Source organism: Somniosus microcephalus, chromosome 8, assembly GCF_052327205.1.
Source record: "Somniosus microcephalus isolate GS21.2 chromosome 8, FLI_Smic_1.0, whole genome shotgun sequence".
In the NCBI taxonomy this organism is placed as follows: Eukaryota; Metazoa; Chordata; class Chondrichthyes; order Squaliformes; family Somniosidae; genus Somniosus; species Somniosus microcephalus.
The window spans coordinates 268,330,902-268,358,640 of NC_140994.1; the positions used below are offsets into that span (position 1 = coordinate 268,330,902).

Sequence of the window (27,739 nt, forward strand, 5' to 3'; positions counted from 1 at the left end):
TGTTTTCACACTGCAGCAAGTTTTAATTTTTAATAATCAATACAGCAAAATTTCAGTGAACAGTTTGCACTAAAATCAGAGACAGAAAAGAAGCAGATTGTGTTAATATTTTGTTCTGATGATGAAAATTCTTCATCTTTGGTCTTGGTTTGGTTCCCTGGGACTTGCTGCCCTCTGCTGGACTCACATTGCTATTCACGCCAGACGGAGCCAGGCACCGTACAGACGCCAGACGGGGCCAGAGAGCAAGCGAGAGCCAGAGAGCGAGCGAGACACAGAGACAGACAGACAGACAGCGTGGGTTTTATGAGTCAGGAAGAGTTAAAGTGAACTCTACAAGCAGCAGAAATCTGCTATTTAATATATTGAATTTAATTGGTTTACAAACTGAAAAAGGAATTGTCAAACAACCTGTGCTCACTGCAGTTCTGTGACCCACCTCATTAACCCACTGGAAATAACTTGTCGGGCTTTGCTCTGGTTTCCTCCGATCTCAACTATTTCTCCATTGTTCAGAGTGACCGTCAACCGGGCTAAAGGAGCCCGATCGCAACCTCACCCTGTCCTCACATTAAGCTCGGAGTTAACGTGGGCTCCAGGAAGAGAGGAGGGGGAAGGGGGTGGGGGAAAAGGGGGGGGGGGGGCAGGGGACAGCATTGAGCCCTGCGTCACCAGAACATTGGCTCACCAGTACATCCCTAGGAATAAAGCAGTCCGAGGGGTGTGGGGCGGACGCGGGTACGGGCAGGGGGTCGAGGGGAGGACATGGTCTAGAAGAGGAGCAGGCTCGGAGAGAACCACGGGGTCTCACCTCCAGCGCCCGTGCTCGGAGTGACCACAGCATTCGGCCCCCGGTCTCAGACCCCCCCCCACCTCTCTACAGGATGAGGTGGCAGAGTCGGAGGGGCTCGGCGTTGAGCCCCCCCTCATTGAAGCAAGTGCTGAAGAAGGGAAAGAGCTTCTCGGAGAAGAGCTGGCGGAAGGTCAGCAGGTGAGACATATCCTCGGCGTCGTAGAACGAGAGCCGCCCGTCGTTGCAGTCCAGGAACAGCCCAATCCTCTTGGGCTTCTTCTGGACGGGCAGGCGAGTCCACGGCATGGTGCCAGCCCAGTACTGGTTACCACCCCTCAGGCGGAGGGTCCAGTAGCCGTTGGGAGGAGAGACCTTGACCAGGGCCTTGCGGTCGATGGAGTCTCTGGCCACCCCCAGGTCCCACTTGGTCTTGCCGCCCACTCCCACCTCCCAGTAGTGCCTCCCGCCCGAGAAGCCCTGGGAGCTCAGGACGTTGACGCACTTGTCGAACCGCTCGGGGTTATTGGGGACGGGCCGCGGCTCGTCGACCTCCGACACGCTGGTCAGATCCTCGGACACCACCAGGTTCGGGTGAGCTGTGTTCGGGTCGAAGGTCAATCGGACTGGAGCTGATTTAAACAGAACACACAAAAAAAAATTGGACCCTTTTATTCAGATCGACAAACACACAAGGAGGATTCGATCAGTCTGAAGACACACCAAAGACACAGCGTGCTGCAAGAGCGGCCCCGCATAACTAGAACAACTTGTATTTATATAGCGCCTTTAACGTAGTAAAACGTCCTAAGGTGCTTCACAGGAGCGATTATCAAACAAAAATTGACACCGAGCCACAGAAGGAGAAATTAGGACAGGTGACCAAAAGCTTGGTCAAAGAGGTGGGTATTAAGGAGCGTCTTAAAGGAGGAGAGAGGCGCGGAGAGGTTAATAATAGGAAACAGGGAAATGGCGGAGACTTTGAACAAATATTTTGTATCATTCTTCACAGTAGACACTAAAAGCATCCGAAAAATAATTCATAATCAAGGGGCTATCGGGGTGGAGGGTGTGTACCTTGAAGAGAAGAACTGATTCTATACTGCAGTACCAGCAGTGACCACCCCTGTATATAAAGCCATAGCAGGCTTCTGTACTTCAGTCTTGAATTACTCTCTGTTCAGTAAATACCTGTTTTATTGTTCTCCTGCAGTCTGAGTATTATTGATCTCGGACACTACACTGGCGAAGGGCAGGTTTGAACTCACCTGCAGTACTGCATCACCTCACGGGGATCTTTTCCCTGAAGAGAAGCTTCTTGGAGGTCGAAGTCAGAACGGCGGGCGTCGACCGCGGGCAACCGCCCAGGGATCCATCGGAGAGTTGCAGGGGAGGCTGTGGAGAGCTGGGCCTGGCTCCCCAGTCGAGGTGTTCCAGCAAGTCGTGCTGGTAGCAGGTAGTGCGCTGACCCTTCCGGACTGCAGCGGGCTCGATCGAGCGGCTCTGCAAAGGGGCCGTGCAGCGTCGTCAAGAGAGCGAGAGCGAGAGCGCACAGGGCGCGGTCGGTGCTCAAGAACAGGGCAGCGTGGAGAGGATAGAACACGGGGAAGGAAAAGTGAGATGCGCCGAAGCCGCGGGTTGCCGCCATTACCCTGTAGAACGCTAGGAGCAGCGTGGCAGCAAGGGGAAGAAGGAACAGAGCGGGAGGCGCCATTTTATTCCATTGGGGAAGAAGGAAAAGCGCGGGAGGCGCCATTTTAAATCACCCAAGATGCCGAAGAGTGTCAGTATCACTGCTTTCGACAACGAGGTAGAAGACTGGACCACGTATGTGGAAAGAATTGAAGTGTACTGCAATGCCAATGAGGTGGCCAATGGAAAGGCGGCGTCGGTATTCTTAAATTTGATGGGCACGAGAACGTACGGCCTATTGCGGAATTTAATTACCCCAGCTAAACCAATGGAGAAAAGTTTTGAAGAGATTGTTAATATCTTACAGGAACACCTAAACCCTACACCGCTGCTGATAGCAGAAAGATTCAAATTCCATAAAAGAAACCAGCACAAAGATGAGAACAATGCTGACTATCTTACGGAACTACGCAAGTTATCGAAGCACTGCCAGTTTGGAGCAGGACTGGCAGACACCTTACGGGATAAGTTTGTCTGCGGGCTCCAGAGTGAAGGAACCCAGAAACGACTACTTTCGGAAAAGGACCTGACGCTAGAACAGGCTTTCAGCGTGGCAGTATCCTACGAAGCAGCAGCACGGGGAGCTGCGGAAATACAACAGAAACCACAAGAATACAGCGCTAACGAAATGGCGTATGGAGCAGAAAAGTGCTATCGCTGCGGCAGAACAACCCATGATCAGAAGGACTGCTGGTTTAAGGACAAAGTATGCAGGCAATGCGGGAAAATGGGACATATAGCAAGAGTCTGCAGGTCGGGAAAGAAAACCAACACTACAAGAACTACTAAGGAAAAGTACAAGAAAGTAAAAAAAATGACAGACAGTAGTTCGGAAGATCAGGAGAGTGATAATGACTCCGGGAGCAGGAGACAAAGTTGTCTAAAGTTACACAACGTGATCGCAAAGGAGGATCACCGAACCATTTGGTCACCCTCATGATAGCAGGGTCCCAAGTAAAGATGGAATTGGATACAGGATCAGCCCTAACTGTCATGAATCGACGAGACTATGAGCGGCTATTCTCACACATACCCTTGAAGGACACGTCCATTGTATTGAAGACATACACGGGGCAAAAAGTCTACCCCAGAGGAAAAATAAGGGTGCCAGTTGAATACAATGGCAAGGAAACACAGAAACTGTATCTATATATACACTACCGGATGGAGGGCCACCACTATTGGGACGTGAATGGATCCGAAAAATACAATTGGATTGGCATTCCATTCAGGCGCTAACTGTGACTGATAAAAAGGATGATGACGTCACACCTGGACGGCTGTCAAAAATTCTAACTGACACGAAAGAGGTGTTCCAACAAGGACTTGGGACTCTAAAAGGAGTAACGGCAACGATAAAAATCGAAGATAACGCAAACCCAAAATTTTTTAAGGCCAGACCGGTACCTTACGCGATCCGCCCAGCCGTTGAAGCAGAGCTGGAGAGTCTGGAGCATTTGGGTGTGCTGTCCAAGGTGGACTGGAGCGAGTGGGCCACACCCATCGTTCCTGTAATGAAGAAATCATTGAGCAGCACGCCTGGGGAACCGAAGAAGGTTCGCATCTGTGGGGACTTAAGGTAACTGTGAACCCAGTCCTGCACACAGTACAATATCCACTTCCATGGATAGAAGATATTTTCGCCTCACTATCTGGAGGGAAACGCTTTACAAAGATTGATCTGGCCCAAGCGTATCTACAAATGGAGGTGGAAGAAGCATCTAGGAAATACCTCATGATAAACACTCACAAAGGCCTTTACCAGTACAATCGACTGGTATTCGGGGTAGCATCAGCCCCGGCTATTTGGCAGAGGGCGATGGAACAAGTCCTGCAAGGGATCCCGGGGACCCAGTGTTATTTGGACGACATCCTGGTTATGGGCAAAAATGAGTGAACCCCTTGCCAACCTGGAGCAGGTGCTCACTAGATTACAGGAATATGGGCTACGAGCCAACCGCCCCAAATGCAAGTTCTTCAGGAGACAAATCTCGTATTGTGGATCAGGAAGCCTCCTCAAAGACTGAACTTATAAATGATTATTTCAGTTGATGTATATAGTACAGAGAAAATTGTAATTGTAATTAGTTATTATTTAGTTGTTAAATGAATGTTATGTACTGTTTATCTAAAAGGGGAGGAATTGTTGTGTATGTACCTTTAAGAGAAGAACTGATTCTATACTGCAGTACCAGCAGTGACCACCCCTGTATATAAAGCCATAGCAGGCTTCTGTACTTCAGTCTTGAATTACTCTCTGTTCAGTAAATACCTGTTTTATTGTTCTCCTGCAGTCTGAGTATTATTGATCTCGGACACTAGAGGGGAACTTAAAACAATCTCTATCACTAGAGAGAAAGTACTCGGCAAACTAATGGGACTAAAGGTGGACAAGTCCCCTGGACCCGATGGCCTGCATCCTAGGGTCTTAAAAGAGGTGGCTGCAGAGATAGTGGATGCATTGGTTGTAATCTACCAAAATTCCCTGGATTCTGGAGAGGTCGCTGCGGATTGGAAAACCGCAAATGTAACGCCCCTATTTAAGAAAGGAGGGAGACAGAAAGCAGGAAACTATGGACCAGTTAGCCTAACATCTGTCATTGGGAAAATGCTGGAGTCCATCATTAAGGAAGTGATAGCAGGACATTTAGAAAATCATAATATAGTCAAGCAGAGTCAGCATGGTTTTAGGAAAGGGAAATCATGTTTAACAAATTTGCTGGAGTTCTTTGAGGCTGTAACGAGCAGGGCGGATAAAGGGGAACCAGTGGATGTCGTGTATTTGGATTTCCAGAAGGCATTCGATAAGGTGCCACATAAAAGGTTACTGCACAAGATAAGAGCTCACAGGGTTGGGGGTAATATATTAGCATGGATAGAGGATTGGCTAACTAACAGAAAACAGAGAGTCGGGATAAATGGGTCATTTTCAGGTTGGCAAACTGTAACTAGTGGGGTGCCGCAGGGATCAGTGCTGGGGCCTCAACTATTTACAATCTATATTAATGACTTGGATGAAGGGACTGAGTGCAATGTAGCCACATTTGCTGATGATACAAAGATGGGTGGGAAAGCAAATTGTGTGGAGGACACAAAGAATCTCCAAAGGGATATAGATGGGCTAAGTGAGATAGAGTTTAATGTGGCGAAAATGCGAGGTTATCCACTTTGGTAGGAAAAATAAAAAAGCAAATTATTTAAATGGGGAGAGATTACAAAATGCTGAGGTACAGAGGGATCGGGGGGTCCTTGTACACGAATCACTGAAAGTTAGCATGCAGGTACAGAAAGTAATTAGGAAGGCAAATGGAATGTTGGCCTTTATTGCAAAGGGGGTTGGAGTATAAAAGTAGGGAAGTCCTGCTACAACTGTAGCACACCTGGAGTACTGCGTACAGTTTTGTCTCCTTATTTAAGGAAGGATATACTTGCATTGGAGGTAGTTCAGAGAAGGTTCACGAGGTTGATTCCGGAGATGAAGGGGTTGTCTTATGAGGAAAGGTTGAGCAGGTTGGGCCGATACTCATTGGAGTTTAGAAGAATGAGAAGGGATCTTATTGAAACATATAAGATTCTGAGGGGGATTGACAGGGTGGATGCAGAGAGGATGTTTCCCCTCATGGGGGAATCTAGGACTAGGGGGCATAATTTCAGAATAAGGGGGCACCCTATTAAATCGGAGATGAGGAAGAATTTCTTCTCTCAGAGGGTCGTGAATCTTTGGAATTCTCTTCCCCAGAGAGCTGTGGAGGCGGAGTCACTGAATATATTCAAGGTGGAGATAGACAGATTTTTGAACGATAAGGGAGTCGAGGGTTAGGGGGAGCGGGCAGGGAAATGGAGTCAAGGCCAAGATCAGATCAGCCATGATCTTATTGAATGGCGGAGCAGGCTCGAGGGGCCGAATGGCCGACTCCTGCTCCTATGTCCTTATGTATCTAACCCGTGCTGTACCTGCCCTGGGAGTGTTTGATGGGACAGTGTAGAGGGAGCTTTACTCTGTATCTAACCCGTGCTGTACCTGCCCTGGGAGTGTTTGATGGGACAGTGTAGAGGGAGCTTTACTCTGTATCTAACCCGTGCTGTACCTGCCCTGGGAGTGTTTGATGGGACAGTGTAGAGGGAGCTTTACTCTGTATCTAACCTGTGCTGTACCTGCCCTGGGAGTGTTTGATGGGACAGTGTGAAAACTTCCCAGCTGTGTTATCGGAGCTGGGATGTTTTTTGGCGGGGGGGGGGGGGCAGGGTGGGAAGAAGAGCAGGGAAGAGGGAGGGGGTGCGTTCCTGACCGGTGAGACAAAGTCGGAAGTGGAGAAAGATGCCTTCAGCAATACTGAGCTCGCTCGACTCGCGAGCGGATAAAAACATGGCAGCGATCCGGATAGAAACGGAAGGGTCCTGGTTGGGAGACACGCCCTCACTTACCTGGCTCCAGAGATTTATACATCTTCTTCCAGATGATGTATTGCAGGGGTCCCGTGTAGCGAGCACTGCGGAGATGGGTGCTGACATCTGGCTCACTGTCAACCTGCACACTGAGAAAGGAGGAGAGCGTCAGCGGGCCGGTAAACTAGTACTGGAGGGGGTAATGGCCCCAGGTGGGGGGGGCGTGGGGTGGGGAGAAGCTGGAATTGGCAAGAGGCAGCAGGGCTTCGTAGAGTGGGGAAAAGGAGACTGCGCAAACTGCATTAGTGGCTCAAGTAAAGCTTGGCAGAATCTTAAAACTTCCTAAATATTCAGGCCAAAGAAACTAGACACTTGAAAGAACGAGTGGAAAAAGGAGAGAGACAGAGAGAGCGAGAGCGGGGAACTATAATCACAACCCATTCATACCACAGTGAAACCAGACCGCAGAATGACCAACAACGTGCATTTATACAGCACCTGTAACGTAGTAAAACGTCCCAAGGTGCTTCACAGGAGCGATTAGCAATCAAAATTTGACACCGAGCCACAAAAGGAGATATCAGGACTGGTGACCAAAAGCTTGGTCAAAGAGGGAGGCTTTAAGGAGCGGTCTGCACAGAGCGGGATTAAACGGAGTGGACTTGAAAAGAGTGTTTTGTTTGGGAATTTGGAAAGAGTGAGAATTTCTGGTAAGTAGAAGCTGTAAAAAGTGAAATTTAGTTCAAGATTTTGATTTTAACCAAGAACTTTAAAAACTGTAGTTAACAGAAGCTGCCTGCCAGTGGCAGTTAATTCTCAGTCAGCTGTAAGTGTTTGTCTTGAACAGGCGCCAATCACCAGGAGCTGGGGAGCTGAGAAAACACTGGTAAATTGGGTGAGGCTCCTAGAGTATAAGAGTTAACATTTCTGCAGAGCACAGTGCGGTCTGCACAGAGCGGGATTAAATGGAGTGGACTTGAACTGAGTGTTTTATTTGGGAATTTGGAAAGAGTGGGAATTTGGAGAAGAGTGGGAAGGAGTTGCTGCTTTTTGCCTCCACTACTTGTAGTGCTTTGCGTTACAGGTAGATATTTAATTTCAATACCCTTAACTTACTCTGGATCAAGTAAGTAGTCAAGAAACTACACTGTAAACTAAGTTACCTAATTACAAATTTAATTAAATTAAATTAAATCAAAGGTCATACAGGGATGGCAGTGCAGGTGGTGTGCCGCAACAGTAGCAAGTGGAAGTTTGTGGAGAGCATTGTGATCCCGGACAACCACGTTTACAGTAAGTGCCTGAATCTTGAGGAACTTCAGCTGAGAGTTTTTGAGCTGGAGTCTGAGGTGCAGACATTGCGGGGCATCAGGGATGGGGAGAGTTACCTGGACACTTTGATCCAGGAGGCAGTCACAGCCCTTAGGTTAGGTAGTGGTACAGGTCTGGTTAGTGCTCAGGGACAGGAAGGTGTGACTGCAACTCAGGCAGGTAAGTGAACCCCAGGTGCAGTGCTGGAGGAGCCTCAGCCTTTGCCCTTGTCCAACAAGTATGAGGTTCTTGCTGCCTGTGTGGATGAGGGAAAAGCTGCAGGATGGATGAGCAAGCTGACCACGGCACCATGGTGCAGGAGATCATTCAAGTGGGGGGGAGTGAAAGGGAATGTAGTTATGGTAGGGGACAGTATAGTCAGGGGGATAGATACTGTTCTCTGCAGCCGTGACCGAGAGTTCCGAAGGCTGTGTTGCCTGCCCGGTGCCAGGGTTAAAGACATCTCCTCACGACTGGAGAAGAACTTGGAGTGGGAGGGGGAGGATCCAGTTGTCGTGGTCCACGTAGGAACCAACGACATAGGTAGAACTGGGAATGAGTTTCTGCTGAGGGAGTTTGAGGAGCTAGGATCCAAATTAAAATGCAGAACCTCACAGGTAATAATCTCTGGATTGTTACCTGAGCCACGTGCAAATTGGCATAGGGACAAACAGATTAGAGGTTTAAATGCGTGGCTCAAAGAATGGTGTGGGAGGAAGGGGTTTTGGTTCATGGGGCACTGGCACTAGTACTGGGGAAAGAGAGAGCTGTTCCGTTGGGACGGGCTCCACTTAAACTGGGCTGGGACCAGTGTCCTGGTGAACTGAATAACTGGGGCAGTAGAGAGGGCTTTAAACTAATGAAGCGGGGGGGGGGGGAGGATTCAGGAAAGAGTAAATTTAAAAGCAGCGAGAGAAATATCCAGGCTCTAGAGCAGAGTAGAGTTTTGGGTAAAAATAAGCAGAGTGGGTCAGGAAGGGACAGAGAGAGTAACAAAGGTCATAGGGCATCAGTGACTAAGGTGACATCAGGGAAAAATAGAAATGTCAAAGCTAACGGCACTATATCTGATTGCACGAAGCATTCACAACAAAATAGATGAATTAGTAGCGCAGATAGAAATGAACAGGTTTGATCTAATAGCCATTACGGAGACGTGGTTACAATGTGGCCAAGGTTGGGAACTAAATATTCCAGGATACTTAACTTTTAGAAGAGATAGACAAAGTGGAAAAGGAGGAGGGGCCCTGATAATAAAGGATGGGATAAAGACAGCAGAGAGAACGGATCTTAGCTCCAAAAATCAAGAAGTAGAATCAGTTTGGGTGGAGCTAAGAAACAGCAAGGGGCAGAAAACATTGGTGGGAGTTGTTTATAGGCCCCCAAACAGTAGTTGTAATGTAGGGCAGAGTATAAATCAGGAAATTAGAGGTGAATGTAACAAGGGTAATACAGTAATCATGGGGGACTTTAATCTACATGTAGACTGGGCAAACCTAATTTGCAGTAATAGTGTGGAGGACAAATTCATGGAATGTATACAAGATAGTTTTCTAGATCAGTATGTTGAGGAACCAACTAGGGAACAGGTTATTTCAGATCTAGTATTGTGCAATGAGAAAAGGTTCATTAATAACCTTGTAGTAAAGGGGCCTTTAGGGAAGAGTGACCATAATATGATAGAATTTTATATTGAGTTCGAGAGTGATTTAGTTAAATCCGAAACTAGGGTCTTAAATTTAAACCAAGCAAACTACGTAGGTATGAGGGACGAGTTGGCTAAGGTAGATTGGGAAACTACATTAAAAGGTATGACGGTAGATAAGCAATGACTAGCATTTAAAGAATTTATTATTAAGGGCGTGGTAACAGGGCACTTAGAAAATAATAATAGGATTGGGCAGAGAGTGGTGAACCTGTGGAATTCTCTGCCACAGAAGGCAGTTGAGGCCAATTCATCAAATATATTCAAGAAAGAGTTGGATATATTTCTTAAGGGTAAAGGGATCAAGGGATATGGGGAGAGAGCAGGGACAGGGTACTGAATTTGGATGATCAGCCATGATCTCATTAAATGGCAGAACAGGCTCGAGGGGCCGAATGGCCTACTCCTGCTCCTATCTATGTTTCTATGAGTCAACACGGATTTATGAAAGGGAAATCATGTTTGATGAATCTGAGTTTTTTGAGGTTGTAACTAGCAGAATAGATAAGGGGGAACCAGTGGATGTGGTGTATTTGGATTTTCAGAAGGCATTCGATAAGGTGCCACACAAGAGGTTATTAAACAAAATTAGGGCTCATGGGATTGGGGGTAATATGATTTGAGGTTTGGTTAATGGGCAGAAAACAGAGAGTGGGAATAAACGGGTCATTTTTGGGTTGGCAGGCTGTAGCGAGTGGGTTACCACAAGGATCAGTGCTTGGCCCTCAGCTATTCACAATCTATATCAATGATGATTTGGATGAGGGGACCAGATGTAATATATCCAAGTTCGCTGATGACACAAAGCTAGGTGGGAAAGTAAGTTGTGAGGAGGATGCAAGGAGGCTTCAAGGGGATATCGACAGGCTAAGTGAGTGGGCAAGAACATGGCAAATGGAATATAATGTGGAGAAATGTGAAGTTATCCACTTTGGTAGGAAAAATAAAATAGAAAAGCAGAGTATTTTTTAAATGGTGAGAGATTGGGAAATGTTGGTGTTCAGAGGGACCTGGGTGTCCTTGTACACGAATCACTGAAAGTTAACATGCAGGTACAGCAAGCAATTAGGAAAGCAAATGGTACGTTGGCCTTTATTACAAGAGGATTTGAGAATAAGAGTAAAAAGACGTCTTACTGCAATTATATAGGGCCCTGGTGAGACCACACCTGGAGTATTGTGGACAGTTTTGGTCTCCTTACCTAAGGAAGGATATACTTGCCATAGAGGGAGTGCAACGAAGGTTCACCAGGCTGATTCCTGGGATGGGGGGATTGTCCTATGAGGAGAGATTGAGTAGACTAGGCCTATATTCTCGAGAGTTTAGAAGAATGAGAGGTGATCTCATTGAAACATACAAAATTCTTACAGGGCTTGACAGGGTAGATGCAGGGAGGATGTTTCCCCTGGCTGGGGAGTCTAGAACCAGGGGTCACAGTCTCAGAATAAGGGGTCGGCCATTTAGGACTGAGATGAGACATTTCTTCACTCAGAGGGTGGTGAATCTTTGGAATTCTCTACCCCAGAGGGCTGTGGAGGCTCAGTCGTTGAGTATATTCAAGGCCGAGATCGATAGATTTTTCAATATTAAGGGAATCAAGGGATATGGTGATCGGGTGGGAAAGTGGAGTTGAGGTAGAAGATCAGCCATGGTCTTATTGAATGGCGGAGCAGGCTCGAGGGGCCGAATGGCCGACTCCTGCACCTATTTCTTATGTTCTTAAAGGAGGAGAGAGAGGGAGAGAGGCAGAGAGGTTTAGGGAGGGAATTCCAGAGCTTAGGGCCTCTGCAGCTGAAGGCACGGCCACCAATGGTGGAGCGATGGAAATCGGGGATGCTCAAGAGGCCAGAATTGAAAGGGCACAGAGATTCCGGGGGGTTGTAGGACTGGAGGAGGTTACAGACAGAGGGAGGGGTGAGGGCCACGGAGGAATTTGAAAACAAAGATGAGAATCTTAAAAATCGAGGCGTTGCTCAACAGGGAGCCAATGTAGGTCAGCAAGCACAAGGGGTGATGGGTGAATGGGACTGGGTGCGAGTTAGGACACGGGGCAGTGAGCACAGGGGGTGATGGGTGAACGGGACTGGGTGTGAGTTAGGACACGGGGCAGTGAGCACAGGGGGTGATGGGTGAACGGGACTCGGTGCAAGTTAGGACACGGGGCAGTGAGCACAGGGGGTGATGGGTGAACGGGACTGGGTGCGAGTTAGGACACGGGGCAGTGAGCACAGGGGGTGATGGGTGAACGGGACTTGGTGCGAGTTAGGGCACGGGGCAGCAGAATTTTGGACAGAGGAAGCCATGACCTCGGCAAAGTCTCGATCGCTGCCAGAGAGCGCCGAGGAATTTGTGCATTTGATTTTGAGTGAAGTGAAAGATTAGATCACGTACCTGCTAGCTAGACCCCGGGTCTGAAACAGAAACAGAACGAGACAGAGTTAGGTATATCTCGGAGCCCCAGTGCTCAGTGCTGTGATTTGTCCTCTAGTTACCGATGATCCCATTAACTGAACGCATTAACCACTTCCACTAGTCTGCGGCCTCAGCGCGCCACTGCTTGGGGTTTGGGGGGAAATGATAATCAATCATAGAAGGTTCACCCGTCCCATCTGTGCTTGTTGTACCTCCTAGAATTACATCGAATTCACAGAACAGAAACAGGCCATTCGGCCCAACTGGTCCGTGCCGGTGTTTATGCTCCACACGAGCCTCCTCCCGCCCCTCGTCATCTCACCCCATCAGCATATCCTTCGATTCCTTTCTCCCTCATGTGTTTATCCAGCTTCCTCGTAAATGCATCTACACGATTCGCCTCAACCACTCCCTGTGGCAGCGAGTTCCACATTCTAACTTGCTAGAGTAATTCCAAACTAATCCCACATCGCCCGCAGTCTCCCAGAGCCCTGTGGCTCAGTGGGCAGCACTCCTGCCTCCGACTTCGAAAGTCATGGGTTCGAATCCCACTCCAGAGACTTGAGCCCATAATCTGCTGGCACTCCCAGTGCAGTACTAAGGGAGCGCCGCACTGTCGGAGGGGCGGTACTGAGGGAGCGCCGCACTGTCGGAGGGGCGGTACTGAGGGAGCGCCGCACTGTCGGAGGGGCGGTACTGAGGGAGCGCCGCACTGTCGGAGGGGCGGTACTGAGGGAGCGCCGCACTGTCGGAGGGGCGGTACTGAGGGAGCGCCGCACTGTTGGAGGGGCAGTACTGAGGGAGCGCCGCACTGTCGGAGGGGCGGTACTGAGGGAGCGCCGCACTGTCGGAGGGGCGGTACTGAGGGAGTGCCGCACTGTCGGAGGGGCGGTACTGAGGGAGCGCCGCACTGTTGGAGGGGCAGTACTGAGGGAGCGCCGCACTGTCGGAGGGGCGGTACTGAGGGAGCGCCGCACTGTTGGAGGGGCAGTACTGAGGGGGCGCCGCACTGTCGGAGGGGCAGTACTGAGGGAGCGCCGCACTGTCAGAGGGGCAGTACTGTTTGTGTGATCCTGCTGTGCGCAAATTGGCTGCCATGTTTCCCGCATTACAACAGTGACTCCACTTCAAAAAGTTCCTCATTGGCTGTAAAGCGCTTTGGGACATCCTGCGGTCTATATAAATGCCACTTCTTTCTTTTCTCAAAGATTGCCAATGAATTATTCTGAAGTGGAAGAGTAGAGTCAGCTGAATAAATATAGGAAGAGAGAGACCGGTCGCGGGTCTGTCTGTGCCCCCAGCAGCTGGACCGAAACCTCAAACATCTGCCGTGTCCTCTCTTCTTCGGCACTCCCTCGGAACCAAGGATGACTCAAAATATTCTGATGGCCGTATCTGGCGCGTCCACAGGATGGGAGAAGAAGAAGCTGGGCCCAAACACACCCGAGATCAGAGCCCGGGTCTGATAGACTTCCACCTTAATTACAAGGTTGAAATTCTCCCATCACATTCAACTGGGGCAGAGTCACAGAGGCCATTCCCCTTTGGAAAGTTCCTATTGAATCTGCTCCCACCGCCCTTTCAGGCAGCGCGTTCCAGATCACAACAACTCGCTGCGTAAAAACATTCTCCTCATCTCCCCTCGGGTTCTTTCACCGATTATCTTAAACCTGTGACCTCTGACACCCGGTTCCCCCCCCGCCACCACCTCAGAAAACCTCCCTTGGACACTTCTCCGATCAAATTCGGAAAGGTTCAGAGGTACAGGTGTTTGGTTTGGGCCGAGGGTCCCAGCCCGCTTTATCCAACCTCCCGAAACATCACTGGAGGACAGCAGGCTCGCCAACCAGACAGATCCCCCCCCCCACTCGCTGACACCCAGCACACACAGCTCGCCCTCCCTCGCCATCGCCCCTCACCCACCCCAACTCGCCAACACCCCACCCTCACAGCTCACCCTCACCCCCCCAACACCCCACCCTCACAGCTCGCCCTCTCCCACCCCAACTCGCCAACACCCCACCCTCACAGCTCACCCTCACCCCCCCAACTCGCCAACACCCCACCCTCACAGCTCACCCTCACCCACCCCAACTCGCCAACACCCCACCCTCACAGCTCACCCTCACCCAACTCGCCAACACCCCACCCTCACAGCTCACCCTCACCCAACTCGCCAACACCCCACCCTCACAGCTCACCGTCCCTCGCCATTGCCCCTCACCCACCCCAACTCGCCAACACCCCACCCTCACAGCTCACCCTCACCCACCCCAACTCGCCAACACCCCACCCTCACAGCTCACCCTCACCCAACTCGCCAACACCCCACCCTCACAGCTCACCGTCCCTCGCCATTGCCCCTCACCCACCCCAACTCGCCAACACCCCACCCTCACAGCTCACCCTCACCCAACTCGCCAACACCCCACCCTCACAGCTCACCGTCCCTCGCCATTGCCCCTCACCCACCCCAACTCGCTAACACCCAGCACTCACAGCTCGCCCTCCCCCAACTCGCCAACACCCCACCCTCACAGCTCACCCTCACCCAACTCGCCAACACCCCACCCTCACAGCTCACCATCCCTCGCCATTGCCCCTCACCCACCCCAACTCGCTAACACCCAGCACTCACAGCTCGCCCTCCCCCAACTCGCCAACACCCCACCCTCACAGCTTGCCCTCCCCCGCCCTCCCCACCCTCACAGCTCGCCCTCCCCCGCCCCTCACCCCCAACTCGCTAACACCCCACCCTCACAGCTCACCCCCCCAACTCGCTAACACCCCACCCTCACAGCTCGCCCTCCCTTGCCATCGCCCTCACTGCATTCCCCCCCCGCCCCCGGCTCGCCCCCCCCCCTCCCCCCACCCCCCCCAGTCCGCTCACCCCCCCACTCCGCTCACCCCCCCACTCCGCTCACCCCCCCCACTCCGCTCATCCCCCCACCCCCCCACCGCTCACCCCCCCCACCCCGCTCACCGCTCACCCCCCCCACCCCGCTCACCCCCGTTACCTCGATCAGCACCGTACTCTTGAGCTGCTCCAGGCACCCCCGGGTGCTGCTGATGAGCTGCTCCAGCTCCTCCAGCCCCGAGCTCAGCTGCTTCACGTGTCCCGCCAGCTTGTCCAGGGCATAGCTCTCGTCCTGCTGGAGCTGGGTCACCAGGCCGCTCTCCTCCTGCCATAGGATCTGGTGCATCTTCTCAAAGTCGCCTCTCACCCTCCGCTGGAGCTCCCCCGAGTCCCTCTGTAAAAGACGAGCGATTCTCAAACACTCCCAACATCTCACCGCAACCCTGCATCAGTTCATAGAATCTGACAGCACAGGAGGAGGCCATTCAGCCCATCACAATCATAGAATGATAGACCATTCGGCCCATCGTGCCTGTGCCGGCACTTTGAACGAGCTCTCCAATTAGTCCCACTCCCCCCAGCTCGTTCCCCACAGCCCTGCAAAGTGTTTCCTTTTTAAGTGTTGATTCAATTCACTTTTGAAAGTTACTATTAACAGCCTCTGCTGAATATTTCCCCCCTCCTCCCTGACTCGGGCTTATTCCAGCCCGTACTGCAATCCGTCAGCTGGGCACAGACCCCGGAGACGAAGGTTGTTGGAGACCAGCCCCAGCAGAACCTTACCTTGATTCCCACAATCTTTTCCTCGTCCCGTCTCATCATCTTCACAAACTCGTCCACTTGGTCCCGGTGACATTTCAGGACCTCGTTCAGCTGTTTCTGAAATATAATCGATGAGGGAAAGGCTCAGTGAAGAACATTCCGGTCCAACCCAATCAGGCAGAAAGCTCCACAGGTTTATAAAACAATTGTTGTGCTCAAGTGCTGGGGTTTGGGCGGGTCTAGTGTTGACACGGGGAGGGGGGGGGGGGGGGGGTGAAGAGAGAGGTTCCGCTTCAGCCACAATCGCCAGTCCGGGTGAAAATTACACCCGTTTTGGGAACACAAGAAACAGGAGCAGGAGTCGGCCATTCGGCCCCTCGAACCTGCTCCGTCATTCAATGAGATCATGGCTGATCTTCGACCTCAACTCCATTCACCGGCACTATCGCCATATCCCTCGATTCCCTTAATATCCAAAAATCTATCGATCTCTGTCTTGAATATATTCAACAACTGAGCCTCCACAGCCCTCTGGGGTAGAGAATTCCAAATATCCATCATCCTCAGTGAAGAAATTCCTCCTCATCTCAGTCCTAAATGGCCAACCCCTTATCCTGAGACTGTGACCCCTGGTTCTAGACTCCCCACCAGGGGAAACATCCTCCCTGCATCTACCCTGTCAAGCCCTGTAAGAATTTTGGATGTTTCACAGAAATCACAGAAACCCCACAGTGCAGATAGAGGCCATTTCGGCCCATCGAGCCTGCACCGACACGTATCCCACCCGATCCCCGTAACCCCTACACCAACACATATCCCACCCTATCCCCGTAACCCCACGTATTTAATCCCCCTAACACTAAGGGTCAATTTATCATAGCCAATCAACCTAACCCGCACATCTTTGGACTGTGGGAAGAAACCGGAGCACCCGGAGGAAACCCACGCAAACACGGGGAGAATGTGCAAACTCCACACAATGAGATCACCTCTCATTCTTCTAAACTTTAGAGAATATCGGCCTAGTCTACTCAATCTCTCCTCATAGGACCATACCCCCCATCCCAGGAATCAATCTTGTGAACCTTTGTTGCACTCCCTCTATGGCAAGTATATCCTTCCTTAGGTAAGGAGACCAAAACTGTACACAGTACTCCAGGTGTGGTCTCACCTGGGCCCTGTATAATTGGATATCTTTCCTTAGGGAAGTGGGTTTTTTTCCCCTCACAGAAGCTCAAACTCATTTGCATGGCGGTGAACGCAGAATCCGCCACGAACCCGCGCAATCCGGCTGTGTTTCAGAGAGCGAGTCTTTAAAAAAAATATTCAGAAATATTAATGGTAACTTAGTCCAGCTGAAAATGGGTAAATCACCAAAAATATAAGCCTTTTAAATCAGTGTCGAGTCCACCACCGGTGAGTAACCCGATCTTAAATCACTGAAAATGATAGGGAACCATTTACTGGTTACACTGGGGTACATTAATCAGTTTATAGTAAATTAAGAACACAGGGGGGGGGGGGGGGGGGAGATTCAGTATCGGCCCGTGTGGGGCGCAATTATCGGCCCTGCGCAAAATTTAGCACCTGGCGCTAATTATCGCCTCCAACGGCAAACTTGGCTTTTATCGCCCCTGGAGGTGATTGGAGCGCTAAATCAGGCGCTACACACCTGTCTTAAGGCGCAAAGGCCGAGGAGCGAGGCGCTACCTCAGAGCGCTGGCGAAGCTCATGTGATGTCAGTCAGCAATGGAACACAGACACACTGGCGCCGGCCAGATGTTAAAGGGGAGGGTCGATCTTGCTCTCCATCCACATCCTGCTCATTGCAGCCTTGAATCTGGGCCTGGAGAGACCTGTACATCAAATCTGCTGGAAAGAACAATGGAGAGGCCCAGGGAAAGAGCTCAGAGTGCAGCCCCCACAGTCTCTTCTAAATCGATACAAGGAAGGTCAAATCAAAATGAACCTGCAAAGTGCTGCTCAGTACCCAAAACTCCTTCACACAGCGTTGAATCTCTCCAGAAGTCTCTCTCTCTCTCAGAACGCGTGGTGCAAAAATGTCACCAACAAAAAAAGGCAGGAAGCGGTCGCCTTTAAATAGCGCTCCCCCAGTCCCTTCCCGACTGCAAAACGCTCCCCTCAACCTGTCGTTGCTAGCGGCAGGCGGTAAGGCAGGGGGCGCCACTCAATATCCGGTCCGGGGCGCTAAAAGGGCGTCGTGCGCTCGACTGACGTCACGATCTGCGGGCGCAGGAGATCGTGGCAGTAGTGTTTAGCGCCGCCGCAAAATGTGTGGTTAATTTCACGAGAGGCGCAAACATCGCCGCGCCCGGGCGCTAGTTGCTTTGCGCCCCATTCGCGCCCTCTTATGGCACTACTGAATTTTTCCCCCCTATAATATTTAAAAGCCTCCCATCAATGTCCTTGCCCCCGAAAAAAGCTCAATTATTGGAGCCTCCTCGATGGCCCGCAACCGGGCGCAGTCCACGCGAACTCGCCGTGGCGATTAATTCACCCGGGGGACAGGGCCTGTTATGTGGGCGGGGCCAGCTTCCAGCTCGATGTTTGTTAATCCAGCGCAAGAGATCACGGAAACTTGATGGGTTGAAAATAACGTGCTTCTAATTCTGCGATCACTTGTACTGGTCTGATGGATTTCGGGTGAATTGCGCTGTCCCATCAAACACTCCCAGGGCAGGTACAGCACGGGTTAGATACAGAGTAAAGCTCCCTCTACACTGTCCCATCAAACACTCCCAGGGCAGGTACAGCACGGGTTAGATACAGAGTAAAGCTCCCTCTACACTGTCCCATCAAACACTCCCAGGGCAGGTACAGCACGGGTTAGATACAGAGTAAAGCTCTCTCTACACTGTCCCATCAAACACTCCCAGGGCAGGTACAGCACGGGTTAGATACAGAGTAAATTTCCCTCTAGTTAAGTTTTTGTTCAAGGCGTGCATTAAGGGATATGGAATCAAGGTGGCCTCGGCCCGCATTTCATTTTTTCTTGTAATTTTTCCACTCCTTTCCCCCCCCCCCCCTTTCCTTTTGTTTCGCTCTCACACCTGGCAGCTATCCCTTGCCCTGCCAGTACACTTTACACCCAATCTCAGCCTATTACCATCTCGTCTAGCTTCTAACACCTTTTATTGTCTCTTTTTTACTTCTTTTGTTTCTTTTATTCTTTTGTCCGATCGCAGCCCTGCCTCCGATCTATCTTTTCTTTCCAGTTTTGAAGAAGGGGTCGACCCGAAACGTCAGCTCAAATTTCTGTCCATGAATGTTGCCTGACCTGCTGAGTTTTTCCAGCATTTTCTGTTGTTATTTAAGATACAGATCAGCCATGATTTAATTGAATGGCAGAGTGGCTGGATGGGCTGAATCCTACTCCTAATGTTCCTACACAGCCAGAGGGAGAGGCAGAGCCGGGGAGCGACACACAGAGTAATCCAAAATCATCAGGAGATCATCATCTGCGAACAACCCTCAGGCAGAGAGCAACACGCAGAGTAAAAGGGCCCGGGAGTTTGGCAATCCAGCTCAGGGACAGATGATGTGAGAAGATTAAGATTGGGTGTTTGAACATGTTGAGAGCGACAAGCCGGATATAAAGCCAACCTGCCAAGTGCAGCCTGAGTTTAGTGTTGCTGCCCCGTGTCCCAACTCGCACCGAGTCCCGTTCACCCATCACCCCCTGTGCTCACTGCCCCGTGTCCTAACTCACACCCAGTCCCGTTCACCCATCACCCCCTGTGCTCACTGCCCCGTGTCCTAACTCACACCCAGTCCCGTTCACCCATCACCCCCTGTGCTCACTGCCCCGTGTCCTAACTCACACTCAGTCCCGTTCACCCATCACCCCCTGTGCTCACTGCCCCGTGTCCTAACTCACACCCAGTCCCGTTCACCCCCTCACCCTCTGTGCTCACTGCCCCGTGTCCTAACTCACACCCAGTCCCGTTCACCCATCACCCCGTGCTCACTGCCCCGTGTCCTAACTCACACCAAGTCCCGTTCACCCATAACCCCCCTGTGCTCGCTGCCCCGTGTCCTAACTCACACCCAGTCCCGTTCACCCATCACCCCCTGTGCTCACTGCGCCGTGTCCTAACTCACACCCAGTCCCGTTCACCCATCACCCCCTGTGCTCACTGCCCCGTGTCCTAACTCACACCCAGTCCCGTTCACCCATCACCCCGTGCTCACTGCCCCGTGTCCTAACTCACACCCAGTCCCGTTCACCCATCACCCCCTGTGCTCACTGCCCCGTGTCCCAACTCACAACCAGTTCCATTCACCCATCACCCCGTGCTCACTGCCCCGTGTCCTAACTCACACCCAGTCCCGTTCACCCATCGCCCCCTGTGCTCACTGCCCCGTGTCCTAACTCACACCCAGTCCCGTTCACCCATCACCCCCTGTGCTCACTGCCCCGTGTCCTAACTCACACCCAGTCCCGTTCACCCATCACCCCCTGTGCTCACTGCCCCGTGTCCTAACTCACACCCAGTCCCGTTCACCCATCACCCCCTGTGCTCGCTGCCCCGTGTCCTAACTCACACCCAGTCCCGTTCACCCATCACCCCCTGTGCTCACTGCCCCGTGTCCTAACTCACACCCAGTCCCGTTCACCCATCACCCCGTGCTTGCTGCCCCGTGTCCTAACTCACACCCAGTCCCGTTCACCCATCACCCCCTGTGCTCACTGCCCCGTGTCCTAACTCACACCCAGTCCCGTTCACCCATCACCCCCTGTGCTCACTGCCCCGTGTCCTAACTCACACCCAGTCCCGTTCACCCATCACCCCCTGTGCTCACTGACCTACATTGGCTCCCGGTCCGGCAACGCCTCGATTTTAAAATTCTCATCCTTGTTTTCAAATCTCTCCATGGCCTCGCCCCTCCCTATCTCTTTAACCTCCTCCAGCCCCACAACACCCCCAGATCTCTGCGCTCCTCTAATTCTGCCCTCTTGAGTATCCCCGATTTCCATCGCTCCACCATCGATGGCCGTGCCTTCAGCCGCCTGGGCCCTAAGCTCTGGAATTCCCTCCTTAAACCTCGCCACCCTCCTTTAAGACGCTCCTTAAAACCGACCTCTTTGACCAAGCTTTTGATCATCTGCCCTAATAGCTCATGTGGCTCGGTGTCAAATTTTGTTTGATGACATTCCCATGAAGCACCTTGGGATGTTTTACTGCATTAAAGGCGCTAGATAAATGCAAGTTATTGTTGTCATCACCAGGCTCACTGGATTTTTTCTTTAATTAATTCTCGGGATGTGGGCAAGGCCGGCATTTATTGCCCATCCCCAGTTGCCCTGAGAAGGTGGGGGTGGGCCGCCTTCTTGAACCGCTGGGAGCGGGTTTGATACAAACTGAGTGTCTCGCTCGGCCACTTCACAGGGCAGTTCAGAGTCACCCACGATGGTGTGGGACTGGAGTCACATATAGGCCCAGACCGGGTAAGGACGGCAGGTTTCCTTCCCTAAAAGGACATCAGTGAACCCGTTGGGTTTTTACACAATTCGACAGCCTCACGGTCACTGTTACTGAGACAAGATTTTTATTCCAGATTTTAAAAAAAATAAACTTAAATTAAAATTCTCAAAATGCCCACGGGTGGGATTTGAACTTACGTTCCCTGGGATTATAAAGTCTCCTCAAAAATTGTAAATTCCCGGTACCATCTTTGTTGTCCCATACAGACCAGCAATGAGCTAATAAATACATAGAAACATAGAAGATAGGAGCAGGAGTCGGCCATTCGGCCCCTCGAGCCTGCTCCGCCATTCAATGAGATCATGGCTGATCATCCAAATTCAGTACCCTGTCCCTGCCTTCTCCCCATATCCCTTGATCCCTTTAGCCTTAAGAAATATATCTAACTCCTCCTTGAATATATTTGATGAATTGACCTCAACAGCCTTCTGTGGTAGAGAATTCCACAGGTTCACCACTCTCTGGGTGAAGAAATTCCTCCTCATCTCAGTCCTAAATGGCTTACCCCTTATCCTTAGACTGTGACCCCTGGTTCTGGACTCCCCCGCCATCGGGAACAGCCTTCCTGCATCTAATTGAGTAGTGGAACAGGTCCGAGGGGCTGAATGGCCGCCTGTGGGTAGGGTGAGATGAAGCAATGTGGGAGGAGGCTGGTGTGGAGCATAACCGCCGGCACAGACCCGTTGGGACGAATAGCCTGTTTCTGAGCTGTCGACCCAATGAATCTCAGTGTTGCCCTGTTCCCTTCTGTCCCACAGGCAAGGAGTTAACGTGTGCGAAGTGCAAAAATATTTACTGATTTCACAATCCAATGGGGACCGGGTCACGTGAGAAGCTGGAGGGAGATAAAGTCAATAACAAAGGGAACTATCCAGCCCAGCCCGTGTAATACTGAGAGTAACAGGGACCAGGAGGGACGCACTGCCAGTAACACGCACTTCAAAACAAAGCTCATCAGCAGCTGCCAGTCACCGGATGGTGTGACTCGAGACCGTCACCAGACTCACCCAAGTGCCTGTTACAGGAAGTGGAGGTCCCTCCTGCAGCGAGAGCAGAACATTCACTGGGCTCCAGCACTCCCCATTGTGAGACCTCGCAGGGAGCTGGGGGAGGGGGGAGAGGGCCGGGGGCGAAGGGGAGGAAGGGGGGGGGGGGCGAAGGGGAGGAAGGGTGGGGGGGGCGAAGGGGAGAGCCTGGTCAAGCCCTCGAATCTCACCCCCCACTTCGATACAAACTGAGTGTGTCTAGTGACAGTCACTTCACCGGCACCCGTTGCTGTACAACCTCACCAAGTGACCGTTCCCTCACACACGCGAGACCAGGCTCGTCGCTGGCAGTAAATCGCAGCCGAGCCCGATCCTCTCCACACAGGATGGCCATGCATGTGCACACGCAGCAAACTACCCGCACACACACAGGCACCTACTCACCAACTGTGCAAAGCTCCCTCAGTACTGCCCCTCCGACAGCACAGCACTCCCTCAGCACTGCCCCTCCGACAGTGTGGCGCTCCCTCAGTACTGCCCCTCCGACAGCGCAGCGCTCCCTCAGTACTGCCCCTCCGACAGCGCAGCGCTCCCTCAGTACTGCCCCTCCGAGAGCACAGCGCTCCCTCAGTCCTGCCCCTCCGAGAGCACAGCGCTCCCTCAGTCCTGCCCCTCCGACAGTGCCGCGCTCCCTCAGTACTGCCCCTCTGACAGCGCGGCGCTCCCTCAGTACTGCCCCTCCTACAGCACAGCGCTCCCTCAGTACTGCCCCTCCGACAGCGCAGCGCTCCCTCAGTACTGACCCTCCGACAGTGCGGCGCTACCTCAGTACTGCCCCTCCGACAGAGCAGCACTCCCTCAGTACTGCCCCTCCGACAGTGCCGCGCTCCCTCAGTACCGCCCGTCCGACAGTGCAGCGCTCCCTCAGTACTGCCCCACCGACAGTGCGGCGCTCCCTCAGTACTGCCCCTCCGACAGTGCGGCGCTCCCTCAGTACTGCCCCTCCGACAATGCGGCGCTCCCTCAGTACTGCCCCTCCGACAGTGCAGTACTCCCTCAGTACTGCCCCTCCAACAATGCGGCGCTCCCTCAGTACTGCCCCTCCGACAGTGCAGTACTCCCTCAGTACTGCCCCTCCGACAATGCGGCGCTCCCTCAGTACTGCCCCTCCGACAGTGCAGTGCTCCCTCAGTACTGCCCCTCCGACAATGCGGCGCTCCCTCAGTACAGCCCCTCCGACAGTGCAGCGCTCCCTCAGTACTGCCCCTCCGACAGTGCGGCGCTCCCTCAGTACTGCCCCTCCAACAGTGCGTGCTCCCTCAGTACTGCCCCTCCGACAGTGCCGTGCTCCCTCAGTACTGCCCCTCCGACAGTGCCGTGCTCCCTCAGTACTGCCCCTCCGACAGTGCGGCGCTCCCTCAGTACTGCCCCTCCGACAGTGCGGCGCTCCCTCAGTACTGCCCCTCCGACAATGCGGCGCTCCCTCAGTACTGCCCCTCTGACAGTGCGGCGCTCCCTCAGTACTGCACTGGACTGTCAGCCTAGCTCTATGTGTTCAAGTCTCTGGAGTGGGATTTGAGCAGACAACCTTCTGACTCAGAGGCGAGGGCGCTGCCCACTGAGCCACGTCTGACACTAGTGATCAGCAGCAGGAACCCTGGATGATTCCCACCCCCCCATTCCCCTTTTCCCACCCCCACATTCCCCTTTTCCCACCCCCCCCTCAGGAACAGACACTCACTGCGGCCCCCAGCTCCTGCCCCAGCTGTGATCAGCGGAGTGAGGCCCACCCAGCAATGGATGAGCCACTTGTGACTCATCCTGAAACAAAACCACAGGTTAATCTGAAATATTTTTTGAAAGCACGGTATTAATGAGAGCATATTTGACTTTCCAAACAATCCCATAATCAGGCTTCACATTCAGTGCGAGCACGAGGAGATTGGGCCATTCCGGCCTACACATCAAGGCTGCAGATGGATTTGAAAAAAAAATATTCCTCCGGTTTTATTATTTCTAAAACTAACAAATCAGCTCAACCCTTAAACCCAGGTTAGATTTACAACCATTTGAGCCTCAAAATAATTAGTTTGGGAGTTGAATTTCTACAAGAGAATCAACAAGGAAGCCTTGGATCCCAAGTCACATCTCACGGCAAACAGCTAGTCTCCTCCTCATAGTCCATAGTCTCGTATCGCACTAAAAAAATAACTATCTCACCATTTGATTTAAGGAACAGAATAACACAGCAAAACACCATTTTAGTGAATCACAGAATCTTACAGCTCAGAAGGAGGCCATTCGGCCCATCATGCCCACCTCTTTGAAAGAAACATAGAAGATAGGAGCAGGAGTAGGCCATTCGGCCCCTCGAGCCTGCTCCGCCATTCAATGAGATCATGGCTGATCATCCAAATTCAGTACTCGGTCCCTGCCTTCTCCCCATACCCCTTGATCCCTTTAGCCTTAAGAAATATATCCAACTCCTTCTTGAATATATTTAATGAATTGGCCTCTACTGCCTTCTGTGGTAGAGAATTCCACAGGTTCACCACTCTCTGGGTGAAGAAATTCCTCCTCATCTCAGTCCTAAATGGCTTACCCCTTATCCTTAGCTCTCCGATTAGACCCACTCCCCCCTGCTCTATCTCCATAGCTCTGCAAAGTTTTCCTTTTCTAGTATTTATCCAGTTCCCTTTTGAAAGTTCCTATTGAATCTGCTTCCACCGCCCTTTCAGGCAGCGCGTTCCAGATCACAACAACTCGCCGCGTAACATTCTTTAACATCCCCCCTCTGGTTCTTTGGCCAATCACCTTCAATCTGTGCCCTCTGGTTCTCGACCCCCCACCCTCCCGCCACTGGAAACAATTTCTCCCTCTCTACTCGTTCAGAACCTCCTCGTGATTTCGAATCGTCAGATAATTCATTGCTGCTTAATTCTGATTAAGAGCAGACGGTAATTATTTTTTGAAATTCAGCCGTTTGTCACAAAGCGAAACGCAGCAGCCAATTTACACAGAGCAAGATCCCAAAAAGCAGAAAAATGAGGTGAATGCACCGTCTATCGGTTGAAGCGGGGTTTGTTTTTTGGGGAGGAATGTTGGCCTAGTGACCAGGGGTTCTGGAGGATGAGGAACTCTCAGGGTTACGGACAAACAGCAAGGGGTGGAGGGACTGAGCACGACGGCTCTTTCAACGAGCCGGCACAGGCACGACGGGCCGAATGGCCTCCCTCTGTGCTGAGAGTTTCTATGACGAGATCTGCGTGTCTCTGATGAGATCTGTGATTGCTTCCCGCTCCTCGCACAGAACTCAGATTTATTTCAAACCGCCAAGGAGCAAATATTACGTCACAAATCTGCTCATTACATCAAAATTTAATTGAGAAAGAACTTGCATTTCTATAGCGCCTTTCATAGAAAGTTGCAGCACGGAAGGAGGCCATTTCGGCCCATCGTGTCCGAGCCGGCCAACAAAGAGCTATCCAGCCTAATCCCACTTCCCAGCTCTTGGTCCATAGCCCTGCAGGTTAGACCATCCCAAGTGCACATCCAAGTACTTTTTAAATGAGGTTCAGGTTCCTGCCTCTACCACCCTTTCAGGCAGAGAGTTCCAGACCCCCACAACCCTCTGGGTGAAGAAATTTCCCCTCAAATCCCCGTCCACCAATTACTTTAAATCTATGCCACCCCCTGGTTTTTGACCCTTCTGCTAAACATAGAAACACGACCTCAGGACGTCCCAAACGCTTCACATTACTTTTTTGAAGTCCAGCCTCCCCTTAAATGCATCTATACTATTCTCTTCAACCAACAGAGAGCGGTTGAAGCAAATAGTATCGATGCATTTAACGGGGAGGCTGGACAAGTATATGAGGGAGAAGGGAATAGAGGGTTACACTGATAGATTTTAGATGAGGAAACATAGAAACATAGAAGATAGGAGCAGGAGTAGGCCATTCGGCCCCTCGAGCCTGCTCCGCCATTCAATGAGATCATGGCTGATCATCCAAACCCTAGCACCCGGTCCCTACACCGACAGCCATCCCACACAGGCCCTATCCCCGTAACCCCACGTATTTAATCCCACCTAACACTAAGGGTCAATTTTTATCATAGCCAATCAACCTAACCCGCACATCTTTGGACTGTGGGAGGAAACCAGAGCACCCGGAGGAAACCCACGCAAACACGGGGGGAATGTCTGTGTGGAGTTTGCACAGTCACCCGAGGCCGGATTTGAACCCGGGTCCCTGGCGCTGTGAGGCAACAGTGCTAACCACTATGCCACCGTGCTGAAAGACGGGAGGAGGCTCGAGTGGAGCATAAACACCGGCACAGACTGGTTGGGCCGAATGGCCTGTTTCTGTGCCGTATATGCTTTGTAATGTGGGAAATGCAGCAGCCAATTTGCACACAGCAAGCTCCCACAAACAGCAACGTGATAATGACCAGATAATCTGTTTTAGTGATTTGGTTGAGGGATAAATATTGGCCCCAGGACACCGGGGAGAACTCCCCCTGCTCTTCTTCGAAATAGTGGCTGTGGGATCTTTTACATCCACCTGAGAGGGCAAACGGGGCCTCGGTTTAACGTCTCATCCGAAAGACGACACCTCCGACAGTGCAGCACTCCCTGAGTACTGCCCCTCCGACAGTGCAGCACTCCCTCAGAACTGCACTGGAGTGTCAGCCTAGCTTTATGTGCTCAAGTGTGGGACTTGAACCCACAACCTTCTGACTCAGAGGCTAAAGTCTAACATTACATTTAATTTAAATTCTGGAGTGGGGTGGAGTGAAATGCACATTTACTCCCCTTAGGGAAGGGGGAAAGCTGAAAGGAAAGAGTCGGGGTGTTTGGGGGTCGGGGTGTCTGGGGGGGGTGGGGTGGGGGTGTCTGGGTGCCCCACTCACCTGCAGCCTGAGCCGGAAATCCTGGGTGCTCGCCCCCCGCACCTTGTCCACCACCCCGGCCACCAGGTAGTTGGTGCGGAAGGTCTTGGAGCCGAACTGTCGGCGGCACTGCGGGCAGGTGACGGAGGCGCGGGGCCCCCGCCAGAAGCGCAGGATGCATTTCTTGCAGAAATGGTGCATGCACTCCAACATCACCGGCTCCTGGAACATCTCGCAGCAGATACAGCAAGTCAGCTCATCCGTCACCCCCTCCATCCTCGGCCCTGCCCGGGCCCGGCCCGCAACAACTCCACAAACTCCTCCAAAACTTTCCAAACTCCTCCAAAACTTTCCAAACTCTCACAAACTTCCTCTTCTTTGCCCTTTCATCGCGGATCTACTTTCGTTTTCTCTCAATACTCCACCCACTATTTTTTT

At 51.8% G+C, this 27,739-nt stretch overlaps 1 protein-coding gene across 1 annotated transcript; it reads right to left on the bottom strand.

Annotated features, from left to right (window-relative positions):
- On the bottom strand, positions 1–27,739 carry LOC147114387 (zinc-binding protein A33-like). Its single transcript, XM_085996056.1, has 6 exons — positions 27,323–27,739; positions 15,937–16,032; positions 15,314–15,547; positions 12,276–12,295; positions 6,908–7,017; positions 1–1,422 (listed from the first exon to the last, which is right to left on the bottom strand). Exons 1-6 carry the CDS (start codon positions 27,575–27,577, stop codon positions 878–880), a joined length of 1,260 nt encoding a protein of 419 aa, XP_085852182.1. The 5' UTR covers positions 27,578–27,739; the 3' UTR covers positions 1–877.

Excerpts from the sequence above, each read along its gene's own strand:
- LOC147114387 (XM_085996056.1), bottom strand. The coding sequence starts at position 27,577 with ATGGAGGGGGTGACGGATGAGCTGACTTGCTGTATCTGCTGCGAGATG. Across the intron at positions 12,296-15,313 it reads AGAGTACGGTGCTGATCGAG|ACCCGGGGTCTAGCTAGCAG; the intron begins GTAACGGGGGTG and ends TTTCTGTTTCAG. Across the intron at positions 7,018-12,275 it reads ACCCGGGGTCTAGCTAGCAG|TGTGCAGGTTGACAGTGAGC; the intron begins GTACGTGATCTA and ends CTCCTTTCTCAG.